This window comes from Mixophyes fleayi, chromosome 1 (assembly GCF_038048845.1).
Source record: "Mixophyes fleayi isolate aMixFle1 chromosome 1, aMixFle1.hap1, whole genome shotgun sequence".
Lineage (NCBI taxonomy): Eukaryota > Metazoa > Chordata > Amphibia > Anura > Limnodynastidae > Mixophyes > Mixophyes fleayi.
In genome coordinates, this window is record NC_134402.1 from 174,768,043 (window position 1) to 174,782,734 (window position 14,692).

Here is a 14,692-nt window from a genome sequence, read left to right on the forward strand (position 1 = left end):
CAGGATCTTCTTTATTAGAGATTAAATAGGTTTGTAAGGTTTTTATTTCAGTTCAACAGAAAAATAAACATTTTTAAAATGCACACGCTTAATACATTTCATGTAAATATATTACAAAATAATTAAGGTTTTATATGGTTGGGTGTGGCTTAAGCAGCTATGGTCTTCATGAATTTCAGTCTGTTTAGTATAACATCATACTACTACTGTGTCATAATATCATGCTACTAGTATGTTTGTGTTTACAACCGTGCATATAGAGAGGGTATGGAAGCATGATAACAACTGACAATATGTGCAGGCCATATGGAGTATATATTTTTTGTAGCTTTAAAATGAGCAATGCTATTGAATTGTTTTTAAGGTGATTTAACATATGTGCCTAATAAAAATAGTATAAACTCAAGAGGAGTAAAAATAGACAATCTTCCCTATCCGTGAGACAGAGCTGCATGTTATGTATAGAGGTGATGTCCATATACTGGCATATACTGGCTATTTTGTTTAATGCAGGTAAATACTGCCTACATGGCACTTTCAATCATTACTAAGCAATTAAGTACACGCTGGTTATTTACAAAGTAATCTGTGATGTACTTAACTGTTCATATGCGTACCAGCAGTGACTAGAACAGAGTTTCTTACCTCCAGTCCTCACGCACCCCCAACAGCTCAGGTATTCGATATTTCTTTAATCATGTACAGGTAAATTAGCCTACTTCATTGGGTCAGTATTTATCCTACCTGTGCCACAGACAGAAATCCTCAAAACATAAGCTGGTACGGGTCCGTGAGGACTAGAGTTTAGAAACACTGTATTAGGATGGCTGATTTTAATTTAGTACAGGTTGCCACCTCTTCTACTTCTCAGGAAAGCCTTGAAAGAGCATATGACACTGAGATGCTTGGCTAAACCTGGCACCCATCACAACAGCAATAACTGTTATTGTGGAAGAACACTCTAAGCTGGTTGTCCAACATTTCTAGACATTACTAGTACAATTATGCCTGGAAACAGCCAATTAGCTTTGAAGGCTACATAAAATAACAAATACCACTCGACCACAACTGTGCATTGATACATGTACAATAAGTTAAAATGCTAGTATTATCCATACCCCCAAGTTCTCTAGTTTACTATTAATAACAACAACATTTATTTATTTAATTGCAGATTAATTTGTATTATTATTATTATTATTATTATTATTATTATTACTATTATTATTATTTATATATAAATTCCATGTTTGCTCCATATATTTGTACTAGGAACAACAAATAGCAGCATAAAAGATCCAACATTAATGTGCCTTCAGTTCTTCAGAAGGCACAACTACATTCCTATAGAGCAGTAATGCTGGCCTCCCCAGACATCAATAAATAATTTAGAATCATCTGAAATCAACAAAGCATAAAGACTGAAAATAAATTGTAGCATATAAACATCACACTATGGTATAGGATTTATTAAAGTGGTACCAGAGAAATTATTGCAGAAATAAAGCAATAGATACAACCAATGTTTAGGTTGTAAAAATTCTGGAGTTTAATTAAAAACTCTTGCTGGAATAATGTACAAGGAAATATGAAGCACTAAAACATATCAAACTAATTACACTTACCATGTTTTATAGAATACAATTATTGTAACTGGTGACAATCTATAAAACATATCATGTATTTTTCTACTTTGCATTGTAGTATGCCACATTCAGTGTCAAAACTGTTGCGGTGGCTATGGGACAAGGAGATTGATGCCCAGGGCTCCCACTCCACGCTTGCAGAACTGAAAGTGCAAATATGGTTTCACTGTGCATATGCTGGGCCCCAAGCTGGTTAAGAAGAGCAGAGTGGGGAGGATGGAGAGGACCAAATTGTGCTAGGGAGTTTAACCGCCTCCGGCCTCTTTTTTTTTTTTTTTTTTCTATGGCAGGTGTACTTTTAATTTTTTTTTTTTAATACCTGACTGTTTTGTACCAAACACTAAGGGCCTGATTCATCAATGAACGTAAATGCCGATTTTGTGTGTATAATCCTAGACTGTCCTAGATTTACCTGTTGTGACCTTGGCTTGTTTTCTGGACCCTGCTCATTTGCCTGCGCCCTTTTGACCATTTGCCTGTTTCCTGGATCCTTCATGTTTGCTACCTGCCCTGACCTTTGGCTTGTATACTGACTTTCCTGCTTGCTATGGACCCACGACCTAGGCCTGTCCCTGGTTTCTGCCTCCAGTTTACCAGTTCCCTACCCTGTGCTGCGGTTACACTGATAAGTTTCTACTACCATAGTGTTAAGTCCTGGAGATATCTGAGTACCTCTGAACGCATCTTGTTCTACTGAAAAGGTGGCTGCTAAAGTTGAAGACCTCTACTAGTCCGGTTCTAAATCACTTATCACTTAGTCCTGAGTTAGGAGCAAAGGGAAAAAAGGAGCAAATTGGCACCTGGACAAACCATGTTACAATGCAAAGGGTACAAACTGAATTAATATTGTACACAAAGAAAATACTGGCTGTTTCTTCACATAGCACATAAATACTTAGTATTTTTATTTTTACACTGAAATTAAAGTTGATCTATGAGATGCCCTACTTCAACTATAAATCTGTCCCTACATTTTAAATTTACCTCCCCTCTAATGCAACATGGTTTTGTCAAGGTGCAGATTTGCTCCTTTTCTTTGCTCCTAACTCAGCATCAGGCCCATAATCTCTGATTTCTCTGGTGTTAACCCTTTAATAAATTGAAGGAAGAGTTGTGATGGCCAGTCTCCTGAGAAAATAGCTGTTTCTGGATTTTGGGTTGATTGCAGCTTAATAAATAGAGCCCTCAGTCTGGGTCAGAGGTAAGTACAGCATAGAGTGCTGTGTGTACAGCTTTATTGTTCACTCCCTTTCCACAGCTACTCGATCAGCAGTTTTAGCTAGACATTTTGTATTGACAGTGAAGAATAGGAATTAGTAGTAATACATGTGTTAATTTTGCTAATTTCAGAATAGATAATAGCACGTGCCTTGTGTCTTATTTTTATTCCAGATCCTCCTTGGTAATAATTCTCTCAGATGATTTACTAAACTGTTTCCTTTCTCTTCTCATGTTTGTTCCAGCTTTGTAGATCAAACTTCTTGTGGTCTTCTCATCTCAACTTCTGAATTGTGATAATACAAATATTTGTTAAATAATTAACAAAAAATAGTATACATACATACAGCTGCTTTTCTTATCTTCTTGCTAACTATTGACTTATCTTTTTATAAAATGTGTATAAAAAATATTTGTCAGAACACTTTTATATTACAACCAGACTTTTTTTTATATCCCACTTAATAAAAGACAGCCAGCGCTTGGCAGTCGTCACACAATTTATGTTATACCCCAGCATACCAATAGTGTTAGTTTCAAATAATACAAGAAAGCACTGGAGTGGTATTTGCCCAAAAACTATATTAAATGACTTGTTTTTACATTGATGTGTGCCATGATTTCACCTAATGTAATTTATTCTGGGAAATATCAAGTTGAACAAGGAACAGAAATTAATTGCTATAACATCCAGAAAATTGTGACTTAGAAATATGTTCTACTCTCATTTTCATTCCTGCTAACATGATTAACTTTACCGGGAACACAATTCTCTGATCCTATTTCTCCCCTAATTTCCCAGCTGAATTCATCTGGACTGAATTAAATTGTCAATGGTGAAGGTGTTTTTATATCAGTTTATTTCAGACCAGCTTCCTGCAATTGAGAAGTAAGAGGAAAAATAGGAGCAGAACACTGTTGCCCTATTTATGATAGGGCTCTCCCTATCTATCACAGCCCCCAAGCCAATGTTAGCTATCACCGGGCATTGTCCTCTCTGGGAAAGACTATTAAACAAGGACAGCAGCAGTACAAGGGCCGTTTCTGTTCTCCTATGGCTATCACCTTCTCACAATTGAAATGACAGCGGCTCAGTAAAGTAAATGATGCTATATTATTCAAATAAAGCATTTTTGCCTATTTTGATTATAATAAAATAATTATTTGTGTCTGTTTTTTACTTCTCTTTCTATTTTTTTTTTTTTGAAAGACTAGCTGGCAAAGTTGTAAGACCCCTGTTACCTCTGTCAACCAATATTGCCAGGGAGCTGAGTGCAACTCAGCTACTCAGAAAAACTTTTAATGGTAAATTGAGGTGACATTAGATTTTCAATCAATGCCATAAGCAGACATAAAAAAATCTGTGTTATCACTGCTTCATCATGAATAGTCCCCGGTGTCTGGTGTAAAATGGATCATTTTGCAGAGGAAGCATTTCTGTACTTGAAGAGTTATATGGCAGTCTACACCTGGCGTTTGTGCTCATGGTATTAATATGCCACAACTAAGCCATTGCAAGGATGAGGTGTGAAAAAACATTTATGCCTATTGTTTTCTTAGAGCCTCAGGGTTTACCCCGCTGCATAAGATCTCAAAGACAGGGCTGTTAAAAGTAACTCCAGATCAAGGTAAATAGTTTGCAATGTTTTCTTTTTATAATACCTGTCGCAGTGCTGGTTACTCCTAGGAGAGAACCACGGGTTGTGAGGGACAAAACTGAAGACAATGGGTTGGAGAATGTAGGGATAAAGCCCAAGTTGATAAACAGACATACAGAACAGGACTCGTGAAGGACAAAAAGTAAATCCAACTTTTCTTGTGCAGATTTGTAGGACTGACGGTCTTATATATACTGCATACTGGTGATGTCCTAATTGACTTGACCTTTAGCAAACTGCTGATTGCAGTAACTGAAAAATAATGTGCCGTTGTCAATGTTGATGGTACATTGTCACTTATCATCTATAGCAGGTTTGTGGCAGATCCTCGAATTACCCTACTTATCCCAATAAACTAAAATTGATAAAACATGTTTAGAAATTCAATAAATTTTAACTTAATCAGTATCTCAGCAGTGAGAAAGATGAGCAAAATTTTCAGAACTGTTCCAGAAAATAGTCTGCTGATTCAAAATTGGGCTACAACATTTTTCACGTTTCACCAGCAGAATTTGGCAGTAAGTGTTCCAGTCCTATCGCAGCCACACCACACGGCAGAATGAATTGACCATTGTCATCCCAGATCCGTTCATAGACTATAGATTCTGCTAAATGCAAGTTTACAAACGCAGTGTGCAATGGCAAAAGCAAAACTTGGCAATCAAATCTCTGGAACTTTGCGCCGTTGAAAAATGTCCTGTTCAGCTGCAAAACAATTCCTGTAAAATGTCGCTGTCATTTTTCTCATCTGTATTGGCGAGCTGTGGTAATTTTACGGACATGCTGCTTTTTTCATCACAGAGACTGGATGAAGTCATAGATGAACTGCAGGTGACATCTGCACAAGCAATACTGCTTTACTCCAAGAATTGAAGACACATAGTGGGACAGATTTTAAATATTTATTACCAATGAAAAGTTGGCTTTAGGTGGTTTCAAACTGTTTTATTGGCAGATTTTACCATTATTATGTATGTCAAGTTGCAAACATCTCATGTTTGTTATCAACATCACCTGCAGTTAGACAGCTATTTCCTACAGCTGTACATTTATGGTAAATGGACTTCCCTCCTCTCTCTTCTAAAATGCATTAAATATTTTCATAGTTCCTTTTGAATACTGAAACATGCTGGTAATTACTACACATGGATGGGCAACCTGATACACTTCAGGGGCCACTTGGTGTCGCCCTCTAAGCTTCATGGGGGACACACATTATTCTTAATTTCAGTTAAACAATACATTTAATGAAAGAAAAAGACACCTATATCTAATAATATATTTGCAGACTTATATATATATATATATATATATATATATATATATATTATATATATTACGGCTGTAACTAACAAATCTGACAATAATGTAGGAAAGATCTGGGGCTGCAGGTAAAGGATATACAGTATTAATTCAGAATAAAAAACAAAGATTCTGTAATAGTAACAGAGAAATAATTGTATGCAACCAAATACTGATGTTTCAACTTTTGTTCAGAGGGAATAGTGAGTTATTTAAAAAAAAGTGCAAGAGTGCCAATATGTTTGCAGTAAGTGGCAGTTCCTTTGTTCTCCTAATTGTTGGGGAACCCTACTGTTGTGGTCAGTCCCACAGCACTGCTCTGCTGTGCTATATGTACAATTACCATAGAACTGAACAATTTTTTCTTGGCATTTTAAAAAAAAATAATTTTAATTTTTTTTTATTAAAATGTGGGTACAATTTAACACAAAGAAGCATGTGTGAGCATACCTAAGTACTGTAACACTACAGCTCTCAGACTTTGACTCCCTAGATATACTGAACTATCTCTTTCATAATTTGCTGCTTGAGCCTAAGGTGACATGTAGCCTTTCTTCTACGTGGGCAGTGGGAAATGTGTAAGAACTCATTTTTTTCATAGGAATAAGAAACAAGAAAAGTATGTAGAAAATTCCAATGCATTTATAACACTGTTGCATCTACTGTCAGGTCTGAATGTACCAATCAACATGATTTTCTCATGTGTAACTATGATGATGCATTGTTATGTAAATATCATCCGACAGTGTAAACTTTTATTTCAAACTGTGTGAAAATTCACAAGATGGCAATAAAAACACATCTGTTATTCATATCCAGATAAGACCTAGCACTTATTGGAGATTAGACAAGTTAAGATTAAAAGTGAATTGATATATTAGAGAATCATAGTAATCTAGACAAATTTACCCAGTTCTAAGTATAATGCAATTGCTTACAATTCTAGTTAATTATTACTGTCAAAATGAAAAAAAAAAAATGCAACAGTAGTAACAAATAACATCTACTGAGACAACACAGGTTTAAAATGATGATTCATTCTTTCATTTGAATAGCAGGTCATCTCCAATACTCCTTTCATAATATAGAACAGAACTGCAACCAGGCCCCAAATATAATTTAATCACGATGCATAGATAACAACTTGACACTTCCCAACAAGTAGAAATATTTATCGTACGAAGATGATTCAAATAGCATCAGCATTTGGATTTCATGCAACAAGCAGCAAATAAGTAAAGCAAGTTCATGCTGGTAGGCACATGTGTTAGTGTTGAATAGATTGTTCTCATGGACCCTGAATGGAAATCTTAAGTCCCAATACGTATTAAAGCTGAAAGGCTGCTGAAGGTACAGCACGGTTACTTGTAATAGTATATATCCATTTCTTGAATGAAAAAGTACTAGCCATTAAATAAATACTCTGCAACAAAATGCCATTGCTTGCAGAAAGATATACTGACAGCAACCATCGGCAACGGAACAGACGATCTGGGACAGGAATGGGAAACACCAGAGAGAAGCTTATGAGCTGTAATACAGTACAGCACCAACACTGTCAGGGGCAGGCGGGGCTGGGGGACAGGGGGGCATCTGCCCCCCAGGCCGTTCCCACAGTGTGCTAACTTGGGCTGGGTCACTGGGCCATCTGCATTTTTTTCCCTTTAAAATAGGCTGCTGAGTCGAGTCTTGCTCCCCAGGCTAGATTAACACTTATTGTGTTTCTTAAAGCCCAAACTAGCTGCCAATCAGGAAAAGATATGTGCATTGTAATTCCTAGACAGTCTCTTGTATTATACTTTCTTTATTGCAAACGTTACTCTAGACCTCTATGAAATCAAAGATGAAACAGGGCCAATAGTTGGCATGTGCGGTCGGTCCAAATGCATATGGTGCCATTATACATTTCTATACATGTATAAAATTGAGTGCAATATTGATCCTGCAACCTAAGGCACTTGTGCTTGAGGACCAGAAGTACTTTTTATGGCATTGAAAAACATGCACCATTCAATATGTTATATTATTAACTGAACTGTGTATAAATATAATTCTATGATATGCAATTACAGTACATGTATCTATGGCACACATGTACGCCATGCAGTCAGTTAATGGTTTCTGAACCACGCAATTCCCAGCCTGAATGTTTAAAGGCATTTTCATCATTGGGAGTTTTATACTCCACATCAGAGATGCTCTAATAATTCAAACCTCTTCAAAGTTCATACAATGTTCTTAGAAACAGTAAAATGAACTATAAAATGTTGCTTGTTTGAGCTTAAACGGCTACATTATTTAGTATATTAACAGTTTTTGTTGTTTCAACTGTGAACATTGAGTTTAAGATTTGAAGTTGGCATTCCCACATCCTACAGAATGACAGTCTCCAGCAGACGTACAAATGAGTATTAGAGACTGCTGCAGTGGAGGGAACCCTGACAGTTTATTAGTCTGGGATGCAGGGGATGCACTCGCAGATTCTAAGATTCGATTTCATAAAACATATTTACATATAGTTATTATAGCTATTATTCTGTCAACATGGCAGGTTTTTTTATTATATTCATATAAGCAGGAAAAAACACTGACTTGAAAAAGCGCATGTACGGGCACAAAGGTCAGACGCATCTCGATCTGCCTCCAGTTGTACATTACTAACATATGCTCCAGATTTACATCATGTGTAACAGGTGTGTATACTTATGCCCCACAATTGCGATAGCGTAGAGATGTGCCTTGACACTGTTCATAGTAAAGCAAAGTCGCAGTTCCCTATTTGTACATAATGAAGTATCCTTTTACTACATGAAATGTAATGAAATGCAATCAAACAATCAATCAAAAGGCGAACTAGTGCTGCTGGTCATCATCATCATTCAGGCTTGTTGCACTCTGCCTCCAGCACCCACAAGGGATATTCTTCATGACAGGTGTAGACAGATAGTCTGGGTCTGGGTCTATTTGAGCCACAATTACACAAACACTTCCCTACTGTACTCAGTCTAAGCTTGTCAATCCCTTCCCTCCTCTGTTCCGCCTCTACAGTTGTAAAAGTCATAAGTGTAAGGTGCGTTACAAACCTGCATACATTACTATTCACAGCTTTAGAGAAACTTTGATATAACATAACATTATCAATATAAATTATGCCAATTAGTAATAAATATTTACAAATGTTGGGAGCCCTGGTGCAGTTTACAGTGTAATATATACAGTATATACTAATGATGTATATATTGCCAGCAGTTCTGTTACCATATTTTATTTAATGGTTCTCATTACAGGTTATAATAACAAGGAATTTAATAAATGTATTGTTAAATTGTAATATTTATAACATTATAGTACTTCGGAGGCTGTTGTTATTCATATTGTTATTGATCTACTAAATGTCATATATTTTACCACTTAAATGATTCTAACTTTATTTTGTTTGACAGCAAATATGGATACAAAGCAATGCAGTCTGTGGATGTTCCTACCTCTTGTAATGTCTCTTTTCACCACAGTTGGCTTATGGATAGTGTAAGTACACTTTTATATTGCCTGCATGATAATAACATAGTGGAACTAAAGTCAAATACATAAAAAAAAAACTTGTTTTAGCTCTTTTTCATGCATCTATCTATACACCTGAAACTCACAAATTATGTTTTATAGTGATTTAAATCCGTTTTACAATCTCAAGTCTAACCTAACTGGAAGCGGTAAAAATGTGTGATCTCTCACTGTTCCTGAAACCAAAGAAAATGTATAATAATAAAAATGTTTTATGCCGATTATCTTTTTTTTATAAAAGTGTGATTGTAAACATACAAATGAACAAGAAAATAAAGTCTGATGTAGCATAAATTGCTGCTCAAATGCTACATATTAAAGTTGTAAAGTTAGAGATCAGAGGCTTTAAGTACTAAGCTAAACAACTCCATATGTAGGAATTGTGTCTTACATATAACGCAGCTCTACTACAAAACTTAAGGTTATAGATAGGCGGAGCTGACCTCCGCCTACCTGTAATGTGGCGGTAGATTGTGCCGCACAGAGGAGGGGAGGAAGCTGCACATGTATTATTACCAAGTGTGCGTCTTGTAGACCCACCACAACACCATCGAGCACTTCCCCGGTGAGCCATTGCACAAAACTTTTCAAGAGGTATGCAAGTATGGAGGGATGGAAATTCATCACTCTTTAGTACATAGGGCCCTGAGGCTATGTGACTTTCATAGAAATTCATAGAAATTTATCAGCACCAGTACCAAACTTCTGATTATTGTTTTGATTAACCGGAGCTCTTCTGGCATTTGAGAAAAGATAATACTATTCAGTTTACTCCATCTAAAACATATTAAAATAACTTTTAGGGAGGTTAGTTCCAATTTCAGATTTCTTGTTGTTAATTACTCCTACATGTTCAGAGCTCCACAGCGAACCTAACTTTGAAGCACCAGGGAATGGGAATCCCACATTACATTTGGCAAGAGATCAAACATGCAAAAAGTATAGTGGCTATGTGCCAGCAATGTCTGTCTGTATAATGTAAAGGAGCACTTAACATATATAATGTCAGATTCTATACAAATCATATGGGAGGGGAGAATTACAACTTAAGCACACATTTTGAACATGAAACAGATTAACTGCAGATTCTTCAATAATTAGATCTTATACTGGAACTCAAGAGTCTATAGTCAGCTCTGCATGATTACAGTCTAAAATGGAACTTTACTTTTAGGCTCAAACAGATGATTACAAAATACCTGGCAGGTCTACAATGTTAGTAAAACTTACCTAATGCAGAGCTGTAGAACCCTGTGTGTGCATCAATTCTGACAATGCAAATGCAGAATATTCATTATGGGCAAAGTGACTTTACTACCCTATCACAACCTAATTATATAAACTAGGAAATCATGTAGAGACCTATGTATTAAGTTGTCTCATACACGTGCTACATAAAATGTATTTATTGATAATTATATATTATATAGTTGTTATTATTATATACTTAATTTTTATTTTAATTATTTTATATTATTTTAACAACAGAGAACAGTAGTCTGAAGTGTATTAATGCTGAGAAAATTCATACGTAAAATAAAACACAATTTTATTTATCTTAAACGCTATCCTGCAGTGCATAGTTACAAACATTTGAAAGTTCTTTTCAATGACAATTTGTGACGGAGCAGGAGAATCTAAATACATGAATGTCTACCATTGTCATAGCAAGTATTACTCTTCAATAAATATTACCCTGAGATTAGGAAGAGCTTGTTAGAATTACATCTAGTATACAGAATAAGATGAAGTGTTATGTCCAGCTGGTTAGTGGTTCCATTTCTGGTGACAAGAGTTTCCTGGGGTTGAATTTATTAATTGAGGGGAGTTTTAAAAGATCAAATAATTAATCCTGCACAAGTAACTGTAGTAGGTAAGTAAATGGGAAGTTGTGGAGCAAAGCATTTTGTACCATGTCATGTTGGAGAGTCTGAAAAAACGGTTATTCCAGAAAACAGAGACGTTTACTTTAATATTATGACTAATTATTTGCCTATTCACTAAAGTTTTAGCTACTAAGAATAATCTGCTGAATATATTTAATTTCATCATTCAGCCTTAATTCATTAGGTAACCATATAAATGCTCTTTAATGTATGGATTGGTTGATTGTATGACAATGCAGTTAAGTGTAAATGTTGCAAATAAATGCTTCTCAACCTTGACATCAATGCACACAATATGTGTTTGTTATTTGTATCTCTCTCTACACAAGAGCCCGAGTGAATGTATTCAATTGATTGACCCTGATTAATTTTTTTATTATCCTACAGCATCAACATAGTACACTTTACAGAGAATGTGTTACTCATTCAATTCATCTGTGGTTCAGATCAACAGAAACATACCATTAATGGCATCTGTTAACAGGGTTGAAAACTACTGGCTTGTACTAATAGCTAATATGATTAATGGTTTAATATATTGCATATGGATTGAAAACTGAGATTACATGCTACGTTTCTCTTTAAAACAGATACTTCATTGCCATAGAAGATAACAAAATCTTTCCTTTGACTCTAGCTACGTAAGTGTTTTCCTTCATAGATTCCTTACATTGTTTGGGGGGAGGGAGCATGTAGGTGTAAAGGTCCAAATCTTTTGAATCCAAGTGGTGGTGAGCAAAATGCAACACAAAGTCATGCAATTCTCAGATATCGTTTTTGTGGCATAGCATATTATTTTGTTATGTTGCTTCTTGGTCTCCTGCAGTGCTCATTGCCGCTTCTAAAATCCAAATATCCAGTCTCATTTACCTCCCACTACAACAATGTCCATCCTTTCCTTGCTAGGCTTGCTACTCTCCTTATTAGTGCAAAACTTTACTCTCATATTGTCAGGATTTCCCAGGTATGACCACGGAGAGGAGGTAAGTGGTTATAATGAGTTTATTAACAAACAGAGATGACAAGGTAACTCATGAGACAGTTCAAAGTGCAGATGAGAAACAGGTAACTGCAATAGTAGATTTCAACAAGCAGCGTAGAACTACAAGTACCAGGTATAATGGTTGAAGATGCAGGAGTCCAGGACACAGGTAACAGCAAACAGTAGATTTCAACGAAGAAATATGCAGGAGTCCAGATAGCAGATAACAGCAGTAGAGTATACTATGAAGTAATTTGCAGGAGTCCAGATAGCAGATAGAAGCTGAGCACAGGGAATGCTCCTAGGAATGACCTGATGATCTGGCCCAGACTGTTTGAAGCAGGCAGGTATAAATAGGCCTCATGCAGCTGAAACCACTCCCAGTGATCAAGGAGAATAATCAAGTGGGCAGTGGTACTACAAGTGGAAAGCATACCAAATCCAATAGAGTCACTGCAGACAGCAGCTGCAGAGTGCAAATCGTGACACATATTTGCAAAACCCCACCCTCCCTTATTTCCTTCTTGCTTCCAGTGTTTCAAACCTTGCAACCCTCACCCAATTACTCATTTACCCCTTCCATGGGGCATATTCTGCCTATGTTACTTGCAAAAGTAACACAGCGTTAAAACTGTTACTGTTATTATGGTAATTCTAAGCCGGATTTCAGCTCGTGGCTCCTTGAGCTGCGAGCTGAAAGCCGGCATTAAAGGTGCCCTAATAACGGTAATTACATGAACTATTAACGTAATGACGGTAATAGTGCGCACGCCGCGTTACTTTTCCGAGTAACGCGGACAATTGAATATGCCCCCATATGTATAAACTCCTTCAGCCATAAACACGACATCCCTATCAGTATGTTACTATATAAGCATTCCCCATCCTCACCTATTTTTGTGATTTGTTCTTCATTTCTTTATCCTCAAAACTGTATTCACATTGTTAAAGTTGAATCAAGCATGAATGTTAGTCAGAGTTAGAGTTTAAATAGAAATATTAGAAATATATATATATATATATATATATATATATATATATTTATTTATTTATTTTATATATATATATATATATATATATATATATATATCAGAAAATATGTAGTCATATACATCAGTCCCTGCTCCCATTAGTGCTTACAGACTAAATTTCCTATCACACACACATGGATAAATAGATAGATAGATAGATAGATAGATATAATTGCAAAAAAAGAACTGTGCCAGCTGCATTTTAAACATACAGTGTCTGAGTCACTAAGGAAGGTACAAAAGACAAAAAAAGAAGTAAATGATCTCAGGGGCAAGCCTTGTTACATTGAAATGGGTGAGAGTTAGTTTATTATTTTGCACATAAGTTAAATACTGACTGTTTTTTCATGTAGCACCCAAATATTTGATTGCTTTATTTTTACACTGAAATTTAAAGGTGATCTAGGACATGCCCTCCCTTAACTATAAATCTGTACCCACATTTACCTCCCCCTCCAATGCAACATGGTTTTGCTAAGGTGCAAAGTTACAAATTTTTTATGCTTTGCTCTCCTTAATGACTCAGACCCAGAGTATAGGTATTTGTGATCTCTAAAATATGCAAAAAAAAAACAATACAATCACACAGTGGTGATTATGCCAATGGTGCCATAACTTGATGGCTATAGATACTGGAGAACACCTTAACACTTAAGTTATATATTTTGGACTTGAGTGAATTTCTAATAGTGGATATTGAGCTAATGCACCAACATTGTGAGTACACAAGAACTGACTTCTGTTGGGATAAAAAAAATGGCTGAGAAAAGTAATTATAAGGGGAACAAAAATGTTTCAAACAAACTTGTTAATTTGCACCTCTCCTTTCTATTTTATTATTAAGAAAACCGAATACAATTACAATACGGCCTCCATACATAAGGTAAATATTTCAAGTTTTAGGATTTGGAAAAAGTGTATTTGTACGGTTAGTTATAATGACCTGTTCTGTATTTTCCAAGTGTTGCAGGTGACGCGCCCCCCGCAAGCTGCGTATTTAGTCAAGTCATGAACATGGCAGCTTTTCTAGGTAGGATGGGATTGAATAATGTTTCAATATATTGAGCAGTTAACTGGAAAGTGACTTGATTACTCATAATTGTGTGTATGTGTTCTGGGGCTGAAGTTGTAATGGGCTTCAGAAAACATAACCATTATAATTTCTTAGTTTGAAAACAGTATTTGCCTTGTGTGACATTTCTATTTCCAACAAATTATATTTTCTCATTCTTAGCATATTTTAAAAAGTATCTTCCTTTTCCCAGAAATGCCTATGTTGTAGTTATATTTACCATTTTATTTGGTCTTGTTCACCATTTCCTGCTAGCATTGTGAATGGTAATTACAAAAGTTCCATTATAGATGAATATCATTGTACCTTGTTTGTCTTTATGATATGCACAGGCCT

At 35.8% G+C, this 14,692-nt stretch overlaps 1 protein-coding gene across 2 annotated transcripts in view; it reads left to right on the forward strand.

Annotated features, from left to right (window-relative positions):
* Positions 1-14,692, forward strand: part of TMEM150C (transmembrane protein 150C) — a 147,053-nt gene that overhangs the window by 118,557 nt on the left and 13,804 nt on the right. For both annotated transcript variants that reach the window (XM_075204548.1, XM_075204549.1), the window contains 4 exons: positions 9,268-9,352; positions 11,862-11,912; positions 14,129-14,167; positions 14,247-14,314. In XM_075204548.1, coding sequence (XP_075060649.1) covers positions 9,268-9,352; positions 11,862-11,912; positions 14,129-14,167; positions 14,247-14,314 — 243 coding nt within the window. The remainder of the gene's footprint in view (positions 1-9,267; positions 9,353-11,861; positions 11,913-14,128; positions 14,168-14,246; positions 14,315-14,692) is intronic.